This window comes from Triticum dicoccoides, chromosome 5A, assembly GCF_002162155.2.
Source record: "Triticum dicoccoides isolate Atlit2015 ecotype Zavitan chromosome 5A, WEW_v2.0, whole genome shotgun sequence".
Classification (NCBI taxonomy): domain Eukaryota; kingdom Viridiplantae; phylum Streptophyta; class Magnoliopsida; order Poales; family Poaceae; genus Triticum; species Triticum dicoccoides.
Window position 1 is genome coordinate 606,435,787 of NC_041388.1, and position 23,154 is coordinate 606,458,940.

Here is a 23,154-nt window from a genome sequence, read left to right on the forward strand (position 1 = left end):
TTGCACGTGAAGATATTCAACCAAATTCCTCTACTCCTCCTACGCCTACACCAACTTCGATCCTTCCATCTGCATCACATGTGAAGAAGACCAAGACTGCAGAGCGTGCAACAGTGAAGAAAAGGAAGGCATCAACTTCATCAGATTCTTCAGGCCCGAAGAAGATGAAGTCATTGACCAGCTCATTTACCAACCCAATTGATGTTGTTCCTATCTCAACCATGCCAACAAAGGATCTTGTTCCTTTTGATGAAGAATATGTGATTCCAAGTGAATCCGATGAAGAATATGCATTGGCCTTTATTTTGTGTGCATGAATTGTTCTTTTATGACATGCCGATGCATAGAAAGAGAGTTAGACTTCATCATTACATGATATATGTTACTTTGTGCTCACTACTATATTATAAATCATTGTTAATTAAAATTGGCTTTGATATACCGTGGGATCCGGGTGGATCCATTACTTGAGCACTATACGCCTAGCTTAATGGCTTTAAAGAAAGCGTTGCCAGGGAGACAACCCAGAAGTTTTGGAGAGTCATTTATTTCTATTGTGTGCTTTTATACAGTTTAAAAACAAAAAAAATAAAGAGGGGAACCCAAAACTTTTTCAAAAAGGAAAGTGAAAGTGAGAGACACAAGCATTGTTGAAGTGGGGGAGCTCCTTGAACTTTGTTCATGCTCACGGAAACTTTGTGAATCTTGATTACAGAAACTTTTCAAAAAAAAATAATTATCCCATTGTACAATTCCATTGTATTATAAAAATAATGTGCCAAGGTTTGCCTTTAGGATGTTTTAGATACTTGTTGGTTTGTACGGTGCAGGACAAAAACTTTGGCTGTAGTGCGCGATTTTACATTTTTTTACTGGAACGTCAAACGGTTCTGAAACTTTTTGCACTGTCTTTCTATACAAATTTTTTATCTTTCCTAATTTTGATAGAATTTTTGGAGTATCAGAGGTATGTTGAATGTTCAGATTATTACAGACTATTTTGTTTTAGACACATTCTGTTTTTGATGCATAGTTTGCTTGTTTTGATGAAACTTTCGACTTATATCAGTGAATTAAGCCATGGAAAAGTTATATTACAGTAGCTAAAATTCAAAAACAAAATATGAATTAGTTTGCAACAGTACTTAGAGTAGTGATTTGCTTTATTATACTAACGAATCTTACCGAGCTTTCTGTTGAGTTTTGTGTGGATGAAGTGTTCGAAGATCGAGTATGTCTCGATGTGAGGAGAAGAAGGAGAGGCAAGAGCTCAAGCTTGGGGATTCCCAAGGCACCCCAAGTAAATATCCAAGGAGACTCAAGCGTCTAAGCTTGGGGATGCCCCGGAAGGCATCCCATCTTTCTTCAACAAGTATCGGTATGTTTTTAGATTCGTTTCATTCATGCGATATGTGCATATCTTGGAGCGTCTTTTGCATTTAGTTTACATTTTTTCTTTTATGCACCATGCTGGTATGACATAGTCCTTGGTTGATTTATAGAATGCTCTTTGCACTTCACTTAAATCTTTTTAGCATGGCTTTATAGAATGCTTCATGTATTTCGCTTATATCATTTGAAGTTTGGATTGCCTATTTCTCTTCACATAGAAAACCGCCATTTGTAGAATGCTCTTTTGCTTCACTTATATTTATTAGAGTGTGGGAATATATTTTGTAGAAAGAATTAAACTCTCTTGCTTCACTTATATCCATTTAGTGAGTTGTCAGGAATTGGTCATTCACATGGTTAGTCATAAAATCCTACATAAAACTTGTAGATCACTGAATATGATATGTTTGATTCCTTGCAATAGTTTTGCGATATAAAGGTGGTGATATTAGAGTCGTGCTAGTTGAGTAATTGTGAAATTGAGAAATACTTGTGTTGAGGTTTGAAAGTCTCGTAGCATGCACGTATGGTGAACCGTTATGTAACAAAGTTGGAGCATGATGTATTTATTGATTGTCTTCCTTATGAGTGGTGGTCGGGGACGAGCGATGGTCTTTTCCTACCAATCTATCCCCCTAGGCATGCGTAGTAGTACTTTGCTTCGAGGGCTAATAAACTTTTGCAATAACTATATGAGTTTTTTATGACTAATGTGAGTCCACGGATTATACGCACTCTCACCCTTCCATCATTGCTAGCCTCTTCGATACCGTGCATTGCCCTTTCTCACCTCGAGAGTTGGTGCAAACTTCGTCGGTGCATCCAAACCCCCGTGATACGGTATGCTCTATCACACATAAACCTCCTTATATCTTCTCAAAACAGCCACCATACCTACCTATCATGGCATTTTCATAGCCATTCCGAGATATATTGCCATGCAACTTCCATCATCATCATATACATGACTTGAGCATTTGTTGTCATATTGCTTTGCATGATCTTAAGATATCTAGCATGATGTTTTCATGGCTTGTCCATTTCTTATGTCATTGCTACGCTAGATCATTGCACATCCTGGTACACCGCCGGAGGCATTCATATAGAGTCATATCTTTATTCTAGTATTGAGTTGTAATATTGAGTTATAAGTAAATAAAAGTGTGATGATAATCATTATTAGAGCATTGCCCCGGTGAGGAAAGGATGATGGAAACTATGATTCCCCCACAAGTCGGGATGAGACTCCGGACTTTAAAAATAAATAAAAGAGGCCAAAGAAGCCCCCCCCCCCAAAAAAAGAGGCCAAAGAAGCCCACCAAAACAAAAAAGGAAAAAAAACACAAAAAATGAGAGAAAAAGAGAGAAGGGGCAATGTTACTATGCTTTTACCACACTTGTGCTTCAGAGTAGCACCATGTTCTTCATATAGAGAGTCTCTTGAGTTATCACTTTCATATACTAGTGGGAATTTTCATTATAGAACTTGGCTTGTATATTCCAATGACGGGCTTCCTCAGATGCCCTAGTTCTTCATGAGCAAGCAAGTTGGATGCACACCCACTTAGTTTTAGTTTGAGCTTTCATACACTTATAGCTCTAGTGCATCCGTTGCATGGCAATCCCTACTCCTCACATTGACATCAATTGATGGGCATCTCCATAGCCCGTTGATTAGCTGCGTCGATGTGAGACTTTCTCCTTTTTTGTCTTCTCACACAAACCTCTATCATCATATTCTATTTCACCCATAGTGCTATGTCCATGGCTTGCGCTCATGTATTGCATGAGGGTTGAAAAGGCTGAAGCGCGTTAAAAGTATGAACCAATTGCTCGGCTTGTCATCGGGGTTGTGCATGATTTGAATGCTTTGTGTGGTGAAGATGGAGCATAGCCAGACTATATGATTTTGTAGGGATGAGCTTTCTTTGGCTATGTTATTTTGATAAGACATAATTGCTTGGTTAGTATGCTTGAAGTATTATTGTATTAATTTGAAATGATAAACTATTGCTTTGAATCACTCGTGTCTTAATATTCATGCCATGACCTACTCGAGGACGAGCAGGAATTAAGCTTGGGGATGCTGATACGTCTCCATCGTATCTATAATTTTTTATTGTTCCATGCCAATATTATACAACTTTCATATACTTTTGGCAACTTTTTATATTATTTTTGGAACTAACATATTGATCGAGTGCCCACTGCCAGTTCCTATTTGTTGCATGTTTTATGTTTCACAGAAAACCCATATCAAACGGAGTCCAGACGGAATAAAAATGGACGAAGAATATTTTTGGAATATTTGTGAAATATGGGAAGAAGAATCAATGCGAGAAGGTGCCCGAGGGGGCCACGAGGCAGGGGGCGCGCCCCTGACTATCATGGGCCCCCGTAAGGCGGTTGCTGCTTTTCTTTGGCCGCAAGAAAGCTAATTTTCGGAGAAAAATCTGGGTGAAGGTTTCAATCCAATCAGAGTTACAGATCTCCAGATATATAAGAAACGGTGAAAGGGCGGAATCCCAGAGCGCAGAAACAGAGAGAGACAGAGAGATAGATCCAATCTCGGAGGGGCTCTCGCCCCTCCCATGCCATGGAGACCAAGGACCAGAGGGGAAACCCTTCTCCCATCTACGGAGGAGGTCCAAGGAAGAAGAAGAAGAAGGGGGCCCCTCTCCCCCTTTCTTCCGATGGCGCCGGAACGCCACCGGGGCCATCATCATCACCGCGATCTTCACCAACACCTACGCCATCTCCACCAACATCTCCATCACCTCCCCCTCTATCTACAGCGGTCCACTCTCCCGCAATTCATTTTACCCTCTACTTGAACATGGTGCTTTATGCTTCATATTATTATCCAATGATGTGTTGCCATCCTATGATGTCTAAGTAGATTTTCGTTGTCCTATTGGTAATTGGTGAATTGCTATGATTGGTTTAATTTGCTCATGGTTATGTTGCTGTCCTTTTGTGCCCATCATATGAGCACGTGCGTGGATCACACCATAGGGTTAGTTGTATGTTGATAGGACTATGTATTGGAGGGCAAGAGTGACAGAAGATTCAACCTAGCATAGAAATTGATGCATACGGGATTGAAGGGGGACATATATATCTTAATGCTATGGTTGGGTTTTACCTTAATGAACGTTAGTAGTTGCGGATGCTTGCTAATAGTTCCAATCATAAGTGCATAGAATTCCAAGTCAGGGATGACATGCTAGCAGTGGCCTCTCCCGCATAAAACTTGCTATCGGTCTAGTAAAGTAGTCAATTGCTTAGGGACAATTTCACAACTCCTACCACCACTTTTCCAAACTCGCTATACTAAATTTATTGCTTCTTTATCTAAACAGACCCTAGCTTTTATTTACATGATCTTTATTATCTTGCAAATCTATACAAAAACACCTACAAAGTACTTCTAGTTTCATACTTGTTCTAGGTAAAGCAAACGTTAAGCATGCGTAGAGTTGTATCGGTGGTAGATAGAAATTGAGGGAATATTTCTTCTACCTTTAGCTCCTCGTTGGGTCGACACTCTTATTTATTGAAAGAGGCTACAGTTGATCCCCTATACTTGTGGGTTATCAGTAGGTTCCCACTCATCATAAAGTTTTCTAGGGATAGAAACTTCTAATTCAAGCTTTTCTTCATGGGATTGCATTAAAGCATCAACGATATGTTTGGTAAAAGCTTTGTTTTGATCATAAGCATGAGGAGAATTTAACATGGATTGCAACAAGGAAATACAATCTATTAAAGAGCAACTATCATAATTAAATTCCTTGAAATCGAAAATAGTGGGTTTATTGCTATGTAAAGTTTTGACCTCTTCAATCCCACTTTTACCAATTTTTGCATCAAGATCTAGAAACTCCGAATCATTGGGACGCCTTCTAACAAAAGTTGACTCATCTCCAGCCCCATCTTTATAAAGATTCATATTGGAAAACAAAGATTTAATAGGAGACACACCAATCACTTTTAGATCTTCATCATTATTATCATGAAAACTAGAAGAACACGCTTTCGCAAAGCAATCCTTTTTAGCACGCATCCTAGCGGTTCTTTCTTTGCACTCATCAATGGAAATTCTCATGGCTTTGAGAGACTCATTGATATCATGCTTAGGTGGAATAGATCTAAGTTTCAAAGAATCAACATTAAGAGAAATTCTATCCACGTTCCTAGCCAACTCATCAATCTTAAGCTATTTTTCTTCAAGCAAAGCATTGAAATTCTTTTGTGAATTCATAAATTCTTTAACACTAGTATCAAAATCAGAGGGAATCTTATTAAAATTTTCATAAGAATTGTTGTAGGAATTTCCATAATTGTTAGAGGAATTACTAGGGAACGGCCTAGATTAAAATTCCCTCTATACGCGTTGTTACCAAAATTGTTCCTACTAACAAAATTCACATCCATAGATTCATTATTATTCTCAATCAAGGTGGACAAAGGCATATCATTAGGATCAGAAGAAACACTCTTATTAGCAAACAATTTCATAATTTCATTCATCTTTCCACTCAAAACATTAATCTCTTCAATAGCATGAACTTTTTTACCAGTGGATCTTTTGATGTGCCATTGAGAATAATTAACCATAATATTGTCTAGGAGTTTAGTAGCTTCTCCTAAAGTGATTTCAATAAAAGTGCCTCTCGAGGCCGAATCTAAAAGATTTCTAGAAGCAAAATTCAATCTAGCATAATTTTTTGTATAATCGTCCATAAATTCAAACCATGTGTAGGACAATTACGTATCATTAATTTCATCCTCTCCCAAGCTTGTGTTGCTCATGCTCAAGTTGCTTAAAATTCATAATATCGTTTCTAAGAGAGATGATCTTAGCGGGAGGAAAATACTTAGAGATAAAAGCATCCTTGCACTTATTCCATGAATCAATACTATTTTTAGGCAAAGAAGAGAACCAAGTTTTAGCACGATCTCTAAGAAAAAACGAAAATAGCTTCAATTTAACAATATTATTATCCACAACTTTCTTCTTTTACATATCACACAAATCAACGAAGCTGTTTAGATGGGTAGCGACATCTTCACTACGAAGGCCAAAAAATTGATCATTCATAACAAGATTCAACAAAGTGGTATTGATTTCACAAGATTCAACATTGGTAGTAGGAGCAATCAGAGTGCTAATAAAATCATTATTGTTGGTACTGGAAAAGTCACATAATTTGGTATTATCTTGAGCCATCGTGATAAACAATCAATCCAACACACGAGCAGACAAGAGGCAAGCGAAAAGAAGTGAACGAAAAAGGGCGAATAAAACGGCAAATGTGAAGTGGGGGAGAGGAAAACGAGAGGCAAATGGCAAATGATGTAATGCGAGGCATAAGAGTTTGTGATGGGTACTTGGTATGTCTTGACTTGAGCGTAGATCTCCCTGGCAACGGCGCCAGAAATCCTTGTTGCTACCTCTTGAGCATGCGTTGGTTCTCCCTTGAAGAGGAAAGGGTGATGCAGCAAAGTAGCGTAAGTATTTCCCTCAGTTTTTGAGAACCAATGTATCAATCCAGTAGGAGACTACACGCAGATCGCCTACTACCTGCACAAACAAATTGAACCTTGCAACCAACATGATAAAGGGGTTGTCAATCCCTTCACGGCCACTTGCAAAAGTGATATCTGATAAAGATGATAAGATAAATATTTTTGGTATTTTTGTATAGATTGGAAAGTAAAGATTGCAAAATAAAGAGTAAACTGGAATTGTAGATCATAAACTTATATGATGTAAAGTTGACCCGGGGGCCATAGGTTTCACTAGTGGCTTCTCTCAAGATATCATATATTACGATGGGTGAACAAATTACTGCCGAGCAATTGATAGAAAAGCGCATAGTTATGAGAATATCTAGGCATGATCATAAACATAGGCATCACGTCCGCGTCAAGTAGACCGAAACAATTCTGCATTTACTACTATTAGTCCACACATCGACCGCTATCCAGCATGCATCTAGAGTATTAAGTTCATAAGAACAGAGTAACACATTAGGCAAGATGACATGATGTAGAGGGATAAACTCAAGCAATATGATATAAACCCCATCTTTTTATCCTCAATGGAAACAATACAATACGTGTCGGATCCCTTTCTGTCACCGGGATCAAGCACCGCGAGATTGAACCCAAAGCTAAGCACTTCTCCTATTGCAAGAAAGATCAATCTACTAGGCCAAACCAAACTGATAATTCGAAGAGACTTGCAAAGATATCAAATCATGCATATAAGAATTCAGAGAAGAATCAAATATTGTTCATAGATAAACTTGATCATAAACCCACAATTCATCGGATCTCGGCAAACACACCGCAAAAAGTATTACATCGAATAGATCTCCAAGAACATCGAGGAGAACTTTGTATTGAGAACTAAAGAGAGAGAAGAAGCCATCTAGCTACTAACTATGGACCCGAAGGTCTGTGGTAAACTACTCACACATCATCGGAGAGGCTATGGTGTTGATGTAGAAGCCCTCCGTGATCGAATCCCCCTCCGGCAGGTCGCCGGAAAAGGTCCCCAGATGGGATCTCACGGGTATAGAAGGTTGCGGCGGTGGAAAAGTGGTTTCGTGGCTCCCCTGGATGTTTTCAAGGTATAAGAGTATATATAGGCGAAAGAAGTAGGTCGGTGGAGCTACGAGGGGCCCATGAGGATGGGGAGCGCGACTTCCCCCTGGGCGCGCCGTCCTACCTCGTGGCCGCATCATTGCTTCCTTGACCTCCACTCCAAGTCTCCTGTATTGCGTTTGTTTCAAAAAAATATCCTCGCGAAGATTTCATTCCGTTTGGATTCCGTTTGATATTCCTTTTCTACGAAACACTAAAATAGGCAAAAAAAGCAATTTGCACTGGGCCTTCGGTTAATAGGTTTGTCCCAAAAATAATATAAAAGTACATATTAAAGCCCATTAAACATCCAAAACAGATAATATAATGGCATGGAACAATCAAAAATTATAGATACGTTGGAGACGTATCACGTACAACGCCATCCTTGGGTATCCAGCATTGGCCAAGTTCATGGCAGTGACCCACCACGGCTACAATGTCCTCAAGATGCCAGAAAGCGGCGGAATCATCACAGTCCCATGCGAAGAAAGAGATGCGGTGTGCTCCCTGGAACGCGCCTTCCAGGCCGCAGCAATCGAAGACCCCGACAGTGAGGGCACCCTACACCCTCCTGATGCCATCCCCAAGAAGAAGAAGAAGCTGCTCCACCCAGGGCCTCGGGAGAGCAGCATCCCCAGTAGCACCACCTCAGGATCCGCGCCCGCAGCTGGGGCGCCTTCCTCCCTCGCATAGGAAGGCGCGCCCAGTGCCCTCCTCGGGCAAGGCTCGGGGGCTTTCTTCTAGAGGGCCTCATACCTAGCCAACATAACGAGGGAGGTGCTCGGGCACCATGTGGAGGCGTGCTTCGCTGCATGTTTCCCTCAAGAGGGCACAAGGCGGGGAGTGCCAGGTGCTTAGGAGTTCATCGCCCAGACAACCCAGGAGTTTCAGGAAGCAAGGACCATACGCGGCAACCACCGCCCACCACCTGACGTAGCTCCCCATCCTGGCTAGGATGGCGGGCTGCGCGTCTGCATCGACATTCCAGGGCTCAATAGGGCCACGTCTCAGGAGCGCTTCTGGCCTTCACATGCTGGCCGGTGCGAGGGCCCACCTCACAGCTACATTCGCATGCCGTTTGGCTTGCCGAACGTGGCTGTCACCAACCAGCGGCGTTTACGGAGCATCCTGGCGGCTCAGGAGGCCAGGCACCACGCAGTCCTGACGGAAATGGCAACGGTCCTCAAGGAACCACCCGAGCCCCTAGAGCCTCCTAAGGCTCAGGGCCCTGGTGGCTCGTGAGGAGCGACTCTTCGGCACGCATCATCCGCTACTCCAACACCACTTCGGCAGCGTTATCAGGTGACTCTTTCCAGTTCATTTAGTTGGGGGCGCTCTTCGGGCTGCATTATCCCCAAGTCGTACGGGTCTGCCCCTGCGACGTGTATCCTTTTGCACCTCTAGCTTACCCTGCTGGGGACGCCCCTCGGGCTGCATCATCCCCAGGCCGCTCGGGTCTGTCCCGGTGGCATGTATCATTCTTACATCTATCTGAGCTAACCCGCCGCTTTGCTTAAGTCGTTCTATGACTATCACCTACTTATCTGATACCCCGCCCGCGACCGCCCTCGTTATCATGGGAGCCGCGCGCCGGTTGTCTTTCTTTAGGATCCCTCGCATGAGTAGGCTAGGCACGACATCTGTGCTTGGGTCCGCCCTTGCAGCGTCAATAAACCCAATGACTGAGCTCTGTCTGGCGGGCCAGCCCTGTTCACGTCACCTCCCAGGGTCGTTGGTGTCTGGCCTCCTCATGTGATCGCCTTAGGAAATTCTTCCGGCGCAGGTTACCTAACCATCTCGCAGGATTACCGCAACCATCAAGAATCAAGACCAGGCGCAACCCGCCATGAGGTAGGGCCTCGTGAGTCTCGCGCTGGCTCACGAGTACCTGGACACACCTCGTCTAGCCCTGACGTGCAAGCCACGTGTTAGGGTGGGGCTGTACATGCCCCGAGGGCTCCACGCAGAGGGAGCCCTCACCCACGCGCCAGTGGAAGCACCATCTCCGTGCTGGCAGTCGACACGGCCGAGGAGCGGTTATGCCCGTGCAAGTGCGGCAGCGCCATGCTCTGCGCTGGTGATAAACAACTGAGGGCGGCCCCATGGCCGTACCAACCTCAGGGAGCCTCCAGGCTCAGTGTCCAGCCTCACCGCAACGCTTTCCTCTTGGGAGATCCACGTGAGGGGGCTGGGCACGGGGGCTGCGCTCGGGTCACGCCCAAGCGTACGCCACGCTGCCAGGTCCCTCGGACCTGGTCGTCACGCGCCCTCCTGAACGGAGCCAAGGTATGAAGGTCGTTTGGACGTCAAGGGGGACTCCTAAGCATCGCGACTCAGGAGCCTAACTGGCCACGTAGCCCCTCACTCCTTGGTCCGTCTTGGTGATTCAGACGGCCCAATGGCGGCTGAGGTATGCGCGGGGTCGGGCCCCACTGACATAGAACACTAGGCCTACTTACGCATCTCCTTTCCGCAAGCTGTTTGCGCGTCAAGGGGGACTCCTGAGCATCACGAATCAGGAGCCTAACTAGCCACATAGCCCCTCACCCCTTGGTCTCGTCCTAGTGATCTGGGCGACACAATGGCGGCTGAGGTACATGCGGGGTCATGCCCTGCCAACGCAGAACACCAAAGCAAATGGAAAGGAAATCACGGAATCTCAAACAAATATTACAAGACATATTGTTTTTTGAATACCAAACACAAGTTTAAACGCCTTCACGAGGCATGGTTCATATTGCAGAAGCAAAGCAGGAAAATGAGCCACCAGCAAGCCATCTCCTCATCCCTGGACGCCGACGTCACTTGCAAAAGGTGCCCCTTCAACGGTGACGTTGCCCTCACCAGCGCCGCCCGCCGGAGTTGCAGGTTCGGCGGCACCGCCAGTCGGGGCGCAGGGTCGAAGGCGCGGAACTTTTTCAGCAAGGCCTCCACCTGGCTCTTCACGGCATCAGCCTAGCAGCAAAAGAAGGAAACGTTAGGAAGCCGCAACGGAAGCAGGAGCAAGGGCAAGATCATGACAGGACACTCACTAGTCCACGGCGGCGTAGTCTCGCCGCCTCTTCAGAAGTGCGGAGCCGGGGGGCCTCATGACCTGAGGTGCGGGCATGCGGGCCCCGGAAGTCGGCGAGGCCGCGGTGGTCCCGGACGACAGTGAGGTAGGGGCGTCGCCCCGAGAGATCAGCGACGATCTGCTCTTTGTCGGGACATCGGGCGTCAGCCTCCTCGAGGGGAAGACCCTGGACCTCGTAGTAACCCCAGCAGGGGGCATGACTTCCCTCACTGGGTGGTCCTCAACATCGTCGTCGTCAGGCAAGGCACGGAGGAGATCGGCCTTGCGCGATGGGAAGGTCTCCCCAGACCCCTCCGGGGTGGCCGCCGAGTCCTCCTCCTCCTCCTCGCCAGAATTGCTGGAGGACAGCATCACCGGAGTCGTCACCGCCGGTGCCTCTGAGGGCGCCGGCGGCACAAGACCACGTCCATCAAAGACAGGCAGGGCGGCGGCAATCTTCGCCCCATCCTAACGGCGGTACAAGGGAACGAAGGTGTTCCGTGGGTACCCCTGGTCGTCCCCAACCAAGAAGCGGAGGGCCGTGCCCAGCTCCACGTCAGACAAGGCCTTCGGGCGCAGGCGGAGGTCGTCACCCACGTCCCCGAGCTTCCACAAGGGGCGTGGGCGTGACTAGAGCGGAGCCACGTGCTGCGCCATGAACTCTTTGATGATCATGGCCCCCGTCAGCTTCGCCGCCCTTGGATAAACAGGCTTCAGGTCGGTGGTCATCCTCTCCAGCACCAACTCCGCCCGAAGGTCATCGAGCTTCGCGCGGAACCACCCGTCGTGAGACGTGGGCATCGCCGTCAGCAGCACTAGCCGGGGGTGAGAGCACTTGGCATCCATCAGGACCCACTTGCTCCTGAAGCCCTCGGCCTTCTTCCCGGCCTTCGAGATCGCATTGGTCTTGTTGGCTATGACGAAGTTGGCACACCCCGAGCAGGGGCCGTCCTTGATCCGGAGATAGAAGAAGTGGCGCAACAGCGCCATGGACGGCATCACCCCAACGTACACCTCGCAATAGAAGGCGAAGATCGATAGAAGGAGGATGGAGTTGGGATGAAGGTGGAGGGCGTGAAGCTTGTAGTGGCTGAGGACGGAGTAGAAGAAGTCGGAGAAGGGGGGAACCAACCCCGCAACAACGCTGCTCATGAAGAAGGGATAGAAAGTGCTACCCGAGGGCTCCAGCTAGGCGGAGCTAGCCCGGAGCGCGGTTTTCCTCTTCTCATCGCCCGCCGCCGTCATAAGGAGCGTGGCGGCAAGGTTCTTCTCCGAAACGCTTGGCGCGCTCAATGCAGGCTCATACCAGGATGGCGGAGCGACGGCCCAAGCTTTGTTGGGCGCCACTGGTAACGGGTTCAAAGAAGGATTTGGGCGGATCTGGAGTCCTTGGGAGCGAGGAGTAAGAAAGGGGATCTGGAGCAAGACGAAGGAAAGCAATGAAGGCAGCGCAGCCCGCGCCAGCCTTTTGTCAATCGGGCAGTTGTCGAGGCAGCGTGGGGAAGCGAAGATGCCCACGTCCCATCAGTCGCCACGCGTCAATCAAGGCTGCAGGCGGTTGGGGCCGGTGGCGCTATGCACTTGCCCCTTGGCTTCGCCTCGAAGCCAAGTCCGAGCGCGCCTTGGGCCCAAGGGCTACTGTCGGCGTTCTCGGAACGGGGGTCCCCAGACTTGCCTGCCTTCGGCCCATGGCGTGGCTCCTCTAGCGGCCTGGTACGACCCATCTTCACCAGCAAACACTCAAGACCCTCGTGAGGGGCCAAGCCTCGTGAGGCGGACGACACAAGACCTCCTCAGGGGCAGCCTTGCTAGGCTGTCTCGTGAGGAGCGGAGAGATCAAGGTGCGGGGCACCTTGTGAAGTTTCCGTGACGTGAGCCATGACGACCAAGGCCAGGCGGGCGCCAGCGGGCGCAGAGTACTGGTTTCCACTTTGGTGCTAAAGGAGCAGGCGCAGGCGAGGAGTCCCGAGGCATCAGGAAAATGTTTCCATATCGGTGCAACAAGACCAAGACCAGCAGGACGGCAGGACGAAAGTCATTGCGGAGCCCACGACGGCGTCATCACCGGAGCCTTTGGCAGGCGAAGACCACCTTTTGTCAGGATAGCATGTACTAGTTGCTCCCCTTCAAATTGGTCGTTGTGGGATTTCTTCCCGCCTAATATTTGGAAAAAGGACCAGGACCTCTATAAATAGGATTAGCCTCCACCACAGGAAAGAGAAAGTGAGAGGAGAGCTGGGATCGGATTCATTCCACCCTCATACGCACTAGCTCACCGAGCTTAAGAACACCTCTCCTCAGGAGACTGTTCTTCCCTTGTACTTGTTCATCCTCAGTCTACAAGGCAATCCACCACACCACATTGGAGTAGGGTATTACACCACATCGGTGACCCGAATCAGTATAAACTCTTGTGTCCCTTGTTCTTCGGGTTCGGCGAGTTAGGTTTTGAGATCGTTGTGAGAGCGTGAGCCGGGGGAAAAGATCTTCGCGCGCACCCTAATATTCGAACCTCAAGGATTTTGCCGGAACCCGAAATCCGACAATATGTAGTTAATATTGGTATATCTGAAAAAACTTATATATATTTAAAAACGAAAGGAATAACATATAAACTAAAAAATGTGAAAGAATGTAAATGTGGTATGGAGAATGAGAGTGACCCAGATTTACTAGCCGAATCTGGCCGGGGCATCCGCTGGCCAAACTTACTCCACACTGGTCGATTGACATCAATGCCAAATTCCCTGTTTCTCTCCGGTATAGTTATTTTCCGATCTTCTGCAGCATCGGTATGATTCTGACCCGAATTAGTATAAACAGTTCTCTCTCTAGTATCTACTCCATAAATGCAAGAAGAGAGCGACGTACAAATCAATCATTTTCTATTGTCCATCCCAATTTGAAATCGGAGCACATGCCAAACAGGGTGCACAACGGCAGGCTCTAGTGCCAAACGCCGCAGTTTGGTTACGCGATGTGAGTTTGATGTCACAAAATTTCAGAATTTTTTTGTTGTTTTTGAATTTACTGTTCATGATGGTGTAGCCGTGTAGGGACAACCGGGAGCTACCACACCTTTCTCTAGCCAGAGGGATCCAGGGTGTTGAAATGCATGTGATGCCAGCCAGAGGGGAACCAATAGGAGGTGTCTAACTCCAATTCTAGCTGAGAGGAAGTCGATCTTTGGACGTTGGGGGACCAAGTATGGATGTTTGCAGGATTAATGGGGAGGATTATGAGAGCTGATCATGAGGGAAGCGCCCAGAAAGAAAAATGCGGCTTCAGACCTGGCTGGCCTGTAGCTATTCCAGAATTATTAGTCGGCATGGAAGGTGACTCCAAAACAATAGCTGATGCTAATGGTAAGACAGGAGGAAAGGATACGGGTGAGCAAGAAAAACAAGCGTGGGGCTGTCGAAACAGCCCTGCAAGCAGAAATGAGACTAGTGGCATGGAATTGCCGGGACTTGGGGAATGGCCATGCAATTTGTGGGCTTCTGGATGTGCACAAGCGGGAAGACCCCGATATGCTATTTCTTTTAGAGCATCTCCAACAGCCGCGCTAAACTAGCGCCGCGCCGTAAATTAGGCCGTTTTACCGCGCGCGCAACGCGGCGGGTCGCTCCAGCGGACGCGCAAAAACGGCGCGCGCGCTATAACGGGTTGGGCGCGCGGTTGAAAACACTTACCCGCGCGGCGTATTTCGGGCGCCAGCTACAGCGCGCGGCACACTCGAGCGCTCGTGCCGCACTCTCTCCTCTCCTCGTCCTACGCCCCGCGCGCGCCGGCGCCGGCGCCCTACCACCCACCCATGGACGCGCACACCGGCGCCCCGCTCACCCCGCTGTACAGCCGCGACCCCCCCGCCGCCGCCGCTGCCGCCGCAGCCGCAGCCGCCACCGCCGCCGGAAACCCTAGCGCGGGAAGCGCTGGCGTCGCCACCGCCGGAGCTCCGCCGAGCGTCGGCCTCGCGCGCAGCCTCTTTTTGCCGCCGCGGATGACCACGGCGCCGGGTGGCGTCGCGCCGGCGCCGTCCCGTGCCGCCGCCGCACCGTCGAAGAAGGTCCCCAATGCGGCGCGGACGAAGAAGGGCAAAACATCCGCGAAGAAAAACAAGGCGGCGGACGGCTCCGGCACCACGAAGGCGAGGGGAAAGAAGCTTGCAGGGCGTTCGACGGCCCCGGCGGCTACCGAAGCGCCGGCGAGCTCACTCGTTGAGCCGGCCACCGACGCGCACCACGTGTTCGACGAAATGCCTCCAAGGTGAAAAAATTTCCAACTTTTCTTTTCTTCTTATTTTTTCAATGCATCACCATCACATATAGATAGCTTATTTGCATTGTTCAAAAAACTTTGTAGTCTCAACGATGATGCATACATGTCCACTATGGGTGTTGGGTCCAACAATTCGCATTGTTCTCAAACCAATGACATCCATTTCGAAGACCATGAGTTTGAGGTGGACGAGGAGGGTGAGGGAATTGTCGAGGCGCCGAAAGGAAGAGCGGGCAATTACTCAACCAACGATGACAAGTTACTATGCCATACTTATTTTCAAGTGTCGAGGGATCCATCCATTGGAGGTGATCAAAGTAGAGACGTGTATTGGGGGCGAATGAAAGAACACTTTGATGCTCACAACTTGAGTGGAATTGACCGCTCCGAGAGATCACTTCGGTCCCGATGGTCAACAATCAACTCGGATTGTCAAAAGTGGGCGGCCGTACAAAAGGCAGTTGACAAGATTAACCCAAGTGGCACAAATGAGGATGATCGAGTAAGTGGCATCTCATATATGTTCATCATACTTGTTTTTGGTGACCGAAGTGCTAACTTGTTTTGTTTTTCTTGTAGTACAACATTGCACAAAACTTGTTCAAAGAAGAGACAAGGACAACCAAGAAGGGGAAGATCAAGAAAGGCAGGGTCTTTACCTTGCCTCATTGCTATGAAGTGTTAAAGGATGATGAGAAATGGAAGAAGCGTGATGGTTTGGAGGATTTGCATTTGAGCAACAAACGGAAGCGAGCAATTGAGATGAATGATGATGAGGAGGAGGATGATGCATCAAGTGATGACGGCAAGAGAAGCCCCACACCCAACTCGGTTTCATACTCGAAGCCAAAACGACCGGATGGGTGCAAGAAAGACAAAACCAAAAAAAGAAGAGGAAAGGAGATGATGAGCTCAAAAATGCTATGGAAGCTATTGTGAAGACAAGGGTCGAAGCCAATGAGGTGAGGAAAATGGCAAGGAACCAAGATGCCGTGGTCAAGGAGAGGAGGTTGGCGGCCGAGGAGAGAAGGATGGCGGCCGAGGAGAGAAAGGTGGCTTTGGAGGAGAGGAAAGTGAGCAACGAGGAGCAAGCTAAGTTGTTGGAATGGGAGAAGCACTTGTTCTTCTTGGACACATCTAACCTCAATGCGGCGCAAAAAGAGTATGTCAATCTTGCCCAACAAGAAGTCTTGATCCAAAAAAGAGCCTTGGTTCGTGCAATGGGTGGCGGTGGCCTCGGCGCCATGGGTGGCGGTGGCCTCGGCGCCATGGGTGGCGGTGGCCTCGGCGCCATGGGAGGCATGGGTGGCTTCGGAGCCATGGGAGGCATGGGTGCACATCCGGCCGTCATGGGAGGCATGGGTGCACCTCTGGCCGCCATGGGAGGCATGGGTGCACCTCCGGCCGCCATGGGAGGCATGGGTGGCTTTGGAGCACCCTTCGACGCTATGGCCGCCATGGGAGGCATGAGTTTTGCTTCTCTCATGGGAGGCATGGGTGCACCTCCGGCCGCCATGGGTGCAATGTCTTTCGATGTGCCTTCTCACACACATTCTCATGAAGATGTCGTTGAAGATCTTGACAACACCGTCGGAGCTTCACATGATGCGGTGCGTGATGCGGTGCGTGAAGAGGAGAGGGAGGAAGATTCATCTTCGGAGGCGGAAGAGTCGTCTTCGGAAGATGAGGACGAAGACGAGGAAGATGAAGATTGATGTGTATTTCATGTCTTGAACTTTAGTTTGCATTTGAACTTGGTTGGATGAACTTGTGGGCATGATTTTGAACTTGTGGGCATGAACTTCTATTCATCAACTTGTTTGTGTCAAATTTCACATGTTCATTTTTGTCCAAAATATCATATATGCAAAATGCCCGGCGAGTCGCGCGCGCTGTATTTTTGCGCTCTGCTGGAGCGGCGCGCGCGCGCTGCATTATAGCGCGGCTGCTGGAGCCAGCGCAGGCGGGCGCGCAAAACCAGCCGCAGCGCGCGCGGTAAATAGGTTTTTTGCGCGCGGCGCTTAGCGCGGCTGTTGGAGATGCTCTTAGCGACAAAGATGGTGAGAAGTAAGATTGAATGGTTGTGGTGGAAGCTTGGTATGCCACATATGGTAGTGAAGGGTTTTTGTGGGAAAGGAGGGGGTCTTGCAATGTTATGGAAGAGAGAGATAAATGTCAAGCTTTTAGATTTCAGGTCGAGGTACCACCTTGATACAGAAATAACAGAAGAGGATGGAATTTGTATGAAGGTTTACGGGTATATATGGTGAGAAAGTTAAAAGATGGAAGTTATTGCATACACTAAAGGTAAGGGGATCAAAAACATGGTTGTGTGTGGGAGATTTCAGCGAAATTTTACACCCATGGGAGAAGGAGGGAGGAGTGTCGAAATCACAGTCATGCATGGATCGTTTCAAGGAGGCTGTCCAGCCAGAGTTCCCCTGTTTGACGACAAGGACATATATCTGGCGGCGCTAGATTTTTATTTTACTCAATTAGTCTTACTATGTAATGAATTTGAATGGAAATGACTTTTGTGGGTGAATGAGCTAGACCTCAGTTCCCAATTTAACAGTTTTGTGTGTTTGTGAATTGGATCGAATGAATTTTCATTCCTCATTTCGTTTCTCTGCCCTCGGCAATCGTGTACCGTTTGCATTCACTACCCGTGCGTTCTTTAGCTTGAATCGCATACAGTTCGAGTTCATGTGGGATTCACATCAGCAAATATAAAATATCAATACTTCGATTCACAAGAAAAGGGTAAGTAGGAAAATTAGATACAAACAAGAAATTCATAATGTTGTTCATTACATAGATAGTTCATTACATATACTAGTGATGACAAAACAACATAATAATTAAAGATGATATATTCATTACTAACTAAAATTCATAATAGCCTCGGCGGTCGCTGTTGCGACTGCGGCGCTCCATGAGTTCCTGGTGCGCGCCAATTGCCAGTGTGGTGAGAGATCTCCTCCTCCTCGGTTTTGCAAATCACGAGGTGCTGATCCGCGGGTTGCCGGCGGATGAGCGCCGTCGTACGGGCCATGCAAGAAGGCACACCGAAGCTCTTTCTCACTGACAGCGTAGATCAGTCAACCCACTTCTATGCGTAGGTGAGGCGCTTATGAAAGATCGAGATGAACCTAGGGGAGGGGTGAATATGTATAATTATAATTTTTAATTACTTATTAACAATAGTAGGCAAGTGTGAAATACGAGCCTAACAATGGCTAAGGTGAGTCAATTTCTAGCAATAAAGGGTAGCAACAATAAGGTGAGTAAATCAACACCAACTTGGTGGTTCCAAACCGACAACAGAAAGACCTGCTATCCGTCATTGCTTTGGTGTGTTGGGATGTCTGGAAGCATGCAATTGTCTTCGACCAGGCACGCCCATCCCTGCCAAGAATCTGCATTCGCATTGCGCAGATTGTGGATGTGTGTGTGCGTCTTGTACTAATCACTTTGGGCTTTCTGGCCCCCCTTCTCCTGTAATATAAGATGCGCATGCTTATGCGTATTCTAAAAAAACGTTTTCTCTCTCGTCCTGTACATGTAAGAAGAGAGTGACGTGCAAATCGATCATTTTTTTTATTGTCCAACCAATTTGAAATCGAGGCACGAACCGGCGCTAAAGTGCCACCACGTGGCGTGAGGTCGCGCCCTAGTATGGGGGACCTTTAGTACCGATTGGTGTTACAAACCGGTACTAAACGTTTTTTTTTTTGAATTTTTTTTTTATTTTTTGAATTTTTTTATTTTTTTATTTTAAATTTTCTGAATTATTTGATGATTTAGTATCTAATCATCTCTCTTTACTGCTCAAGTGTGGATCACTCATTCCAAATCATCTAACTTCCCGACCGGTCACCCATCCCTCTCACTATTCTAGCCCGAGCACGCTTAACTTTTGGGTTCTATTCTCCTTCGTTTCCGAGTCTGCACTTGTTGTTTTCCTGACAATAGTAAGATGTCAATCCTATTAACCCTCAGGAGTTTAGCTTGAGCATGAAGTCACACATTTCACCGTTTGAGTTTGAAACTATTATTCTAAAAAACAGTAATTATTTAGTAACGCTAATATTTCTTGAATAAGTTTGACCACAGTTTCACCATAATTTGACCAGATTTAACCAAAATTCAAAAAATTGAAATAATTATTTAGTACTACTAATATTCTTGAATAATTATGTAGTAACATTAATACTTCTTGAGTAAGTAGTTTGACCAGATTTAACCAACTTTTTAAAAAAAACTGAAATTTGACCATATCTTTGTTTCCTTTTGAAATTTGAGGATTCTAAAAAATTCCAAACAGGCCATAGGCCGTCTCCATCGGATGCGGATTTTCGTGCTGAATTTTTTGATATATTATACGTTTTTTTCCGACATCGTATGCAAAAGTTATAGCCATTTTACATTTTCCCTACACTTTTTGCAAAACATGTCCAAATTGTAGTTTTCAAATTTTTCTAATTAGTAGATGTAGTAATATAACTACCTCTCGAAGAATTTTATTTTTTGAAGCTTTTATCATTTTCTTTTGATTTTTTCAGAACTGAAATGGCGACACACAGGGGGGGTAGAGTTTGAAAATTGCCCTATAGTGCCGGTTTGTGTCACAAACCGGTACTATAGGTCAGACCCCTTTAGTATCGGTTCATGTCACGAACCAGTACTAAAGGTGATCGTGGGGCCTCGGCCTGACGCCAGCCTGCCACCACCCCTTTAGTATCGGTTCGTGCCACAAACCGGTACTAAAGGTTCAACACGAACCGGCATTAATGCAAATCCGTCCGAACCGGCACAAATGGTACCATTAATACCGGGCCAAAATCAAACCGGCACTAATGTGCTTCACGTTTGACCCTTTTTCTACTAGTGCAGGGAATCTGGCCATCAGCAGATTCTATTCTAATGTGTAACTTAATATACAAATTGAACCAGTGGCACAACACAATCACAGTATATTAGTGTGTATTACTGGGACAAGTGAATTAAAACATGATTTTTTTTGTTCAATCTCGGCGGAAACAACACCGGCTCAAATACCACATGGGAGGTGAAACCATGTTGCCATCCACTTCGTCTCCCAAGAACAACCATCAGGTCTGTCAAGAACCGGAGGCGAAACTTCTAACGATGGCCGCGTCATGTATATCACGTCATAATTTGACGTCGTACCGTCCATGACGGTGCTCGGCCGTCATGGATTTGCCCCAAGCATGCTTAACGGATGTGCTCATAACGACGTTAACAGGTTTGCCACATCATCATTTGACATGTATCTGACACAGCAACCCATATAGGAATCAGCCCAGTTAAAATTTTGGCCCACCGGGTCCAATAGGGACGGCCCAAGCAATCAACCCAAATTAAAAAATTCAGCCCATTAAACTATGATCGTACCAAGGCCCACTAATTCACTACAAGCCATGCACCCACCTCTAATCTAATTTCTCTTCTCTTTAAAAAAAAACTCTCATTTGTCTTCTCTTCTTCCATGGAAATTTTAAGTCAATATGTATTGTCAGAAACTATATTCTCATTTCATTAAATAAAATGGAAGTTACATAACCAAACCGGCAAATACATGTGAACATGAGCAAAAAGATCCCTAAAAACTTAAAATTACCCAGCTACTCTCCAGCTCCCTAAAAACTTAAAATTCATCTCCGGGAAATACATGTGAACACAAGCAAAAAGATCCCTGAAAACATAAAATTCATCTCCTCAAGAAGACAAAGCTACTCTCCAGCTCCCCAGCGCCGGTGGCGCTCGCCATATGTCAATTGGGGTTAATCCCCGTGCCTTTGTGGTCGCGGATCCGGCTGTACCCGCCGAAGTCATCAGAGGGACACACCATTTTCGCAACCATCTGCCTCGAACCATGCTCCTGAACGGCACTCTGTCTCCGAAGAATCCATTGAACCTGTATTACCTGCGTGTTGAAAAGCTCTAAGAATGGCTCAGAAAATCAAAAACGAAAGGTATGGGAAATATCAAAAGCAACAGGTGGAGGGAAACCTGGTGGAAGATGCGGCTCACAGCCTGTCGAGGATCCCACCGATCTGATGCGACAGAATTCGACCAGGCGTGTCGTCAGGTGGAGGATGAAGCGGGATCTCGAGCACGCCCGTAGTCGTCACGCCCGGCCCCGGACATGGGCAGTCGCCGCCTTGTTTACACTCATGCCAGTCGCCGTGGAGGGAACCAGAAACGTGGTGAACGCGGCGGCGGACATGGGCATCCGCCGCCTTGTTTACACTTCTTCGTACGGCACAGTGCACATGAACCCCAACAGAAGCCCCGACACCATCTTGGACGAGACATGCTGGAGCGACTATGAATTCTGCAAACAGACAGGCGTATGATATTTCTGGAGCGACCTAACATTCATTGCAATAATATTTAAGCACAAAAAACTAAATTAAAGTGAAAAAAACAGCCATGTATAAAAATAAAAAGAACAATGTTTGGAACTCAATCCACAAATCATAATAATGATGAGCAATCAGCTGAAATAGATTCTTACCGGCCACCCCTGATCTTTTCTTTATTTTAAAAAACACCAAAACAGATGGATTTCGGCGAAAGTCAACCATTTTTAACTGAATCCCAAACGGAAACTTGACGTTTTCGAAACTGTCTGAAAAGAATATACTAGTATAGTATCTCTAAATGCAAGTGATACCAAAAGGCCCTCATAGCGTCTTAGAAACTTGCTATGCATATCTTTTGGCAGGTCCAGTGTTTGTTCCCAATTCAACAGTTTGTTTTTGCACATTGTTACCAATTAATTTGCGGCACCCGGAAGTCAAACTTTTTAACAAAAACTAAAATAAAATATGCGCGGTCAGGTCAAACCCAAGACCTCCCAAAGACCCAAACCGATAGGAAAGGCGAATTGATCAAGGATATAAGGAGCTCAAAAGCAATGGCCCGAAGCTGATTTCCAAACATAATACGCATGTAGTCCCTCGGTCCGGAATTACTTGCCACGGAAATGGATGTATCTAGACGTATTTTAGTTCTAGATGCATCCATTTCTGCGACAAGTAATTTTGGATGGAGGGAGTATGAAACAAACAGTGCGTGTCGTCTTAGGAATCTAACAATTTCATTGTGCAGAACTATTATTGTTGTGCCAAGATGATGGCAGAGATGGCAGCAACGGAGGAGGCAACTAGGAGGGGGCTGCAGCTGGCGGTTGTGGTGCCGCCAATGACCATCGGTCCCATGCTGCAACGGTCTTTAAATGCCAGCAATTACCATGTCGCAAGGTACCTAATGGGTACTAAGAAGGCCTACCCCAACGCTGTTGCCATCTACACAGATGTCCGCGACGTCGTACATGCCCATCTTCTTGTCTACGAGCACCACCACGCCCGCGGCCGCTACCTCTGCTTCGGCACGGCACTACACCGCAGTTGCCTCCTCCAGTTGATCAGGGGTCTTTTTCCACACTATCCTATCACTTCCAAGTATGTTCGTTTACTCTGAATGAAATATCAACCTTCTGCATATGCGTGTCCATATCTATAACTGTACCGACTACCGATTTCTACCTCAACAGGTGTGAAGAGAACGAAAAGTCCATGGCAAACCCGTACAGATTCTCCAACCAAAGACTCGAAGACTTGGGCTTAGAATTCACTGACATCAGGAGAACTCTATATGAAACTGTAATATGCCTGCAACAGAAGGGTCATGTGCGTACCATCGTGCCATATCAGCGTTCGAGCTTATAGATCAGGATGTAGTGC

The 23,154-nt window shown here is 46.8% G+C and overlaps 1 protein-coding gene across 2 annotated transcripts in view; it reads right to left on the reverse strand.

Moving 5' to 3' along the window:
- Positions 1 to 20,913: 20,913 nt before the first annotated feature.
- LOC119303339 overlaps positions 20,914 to 23,154 on the reverse strand; it is a 4,939-nt gene continuing 2,698 nt past the window's right edge. For both annotated transcript variants that reach the window (XM_037580460.1, XM_037580458.1), the window contains 2 exons: positions 21,416 to 21,740; positions 20,914 to 21,329 (listed from right to left, as the gene is read on the reverse strand). In XM_037580460.1, coding sequence (XP_037436357.1) covers positions 21,433 to 21,740 — 308 coding nt within the window. In that variant the 3' untranslated portion in view covers positions 20,914 to 21,329; positions 21,416 to 21,432. The remainder of the gene's footprint in view (positions 21,330 to 21,415; positions 21,741 to 23,154) is intronic.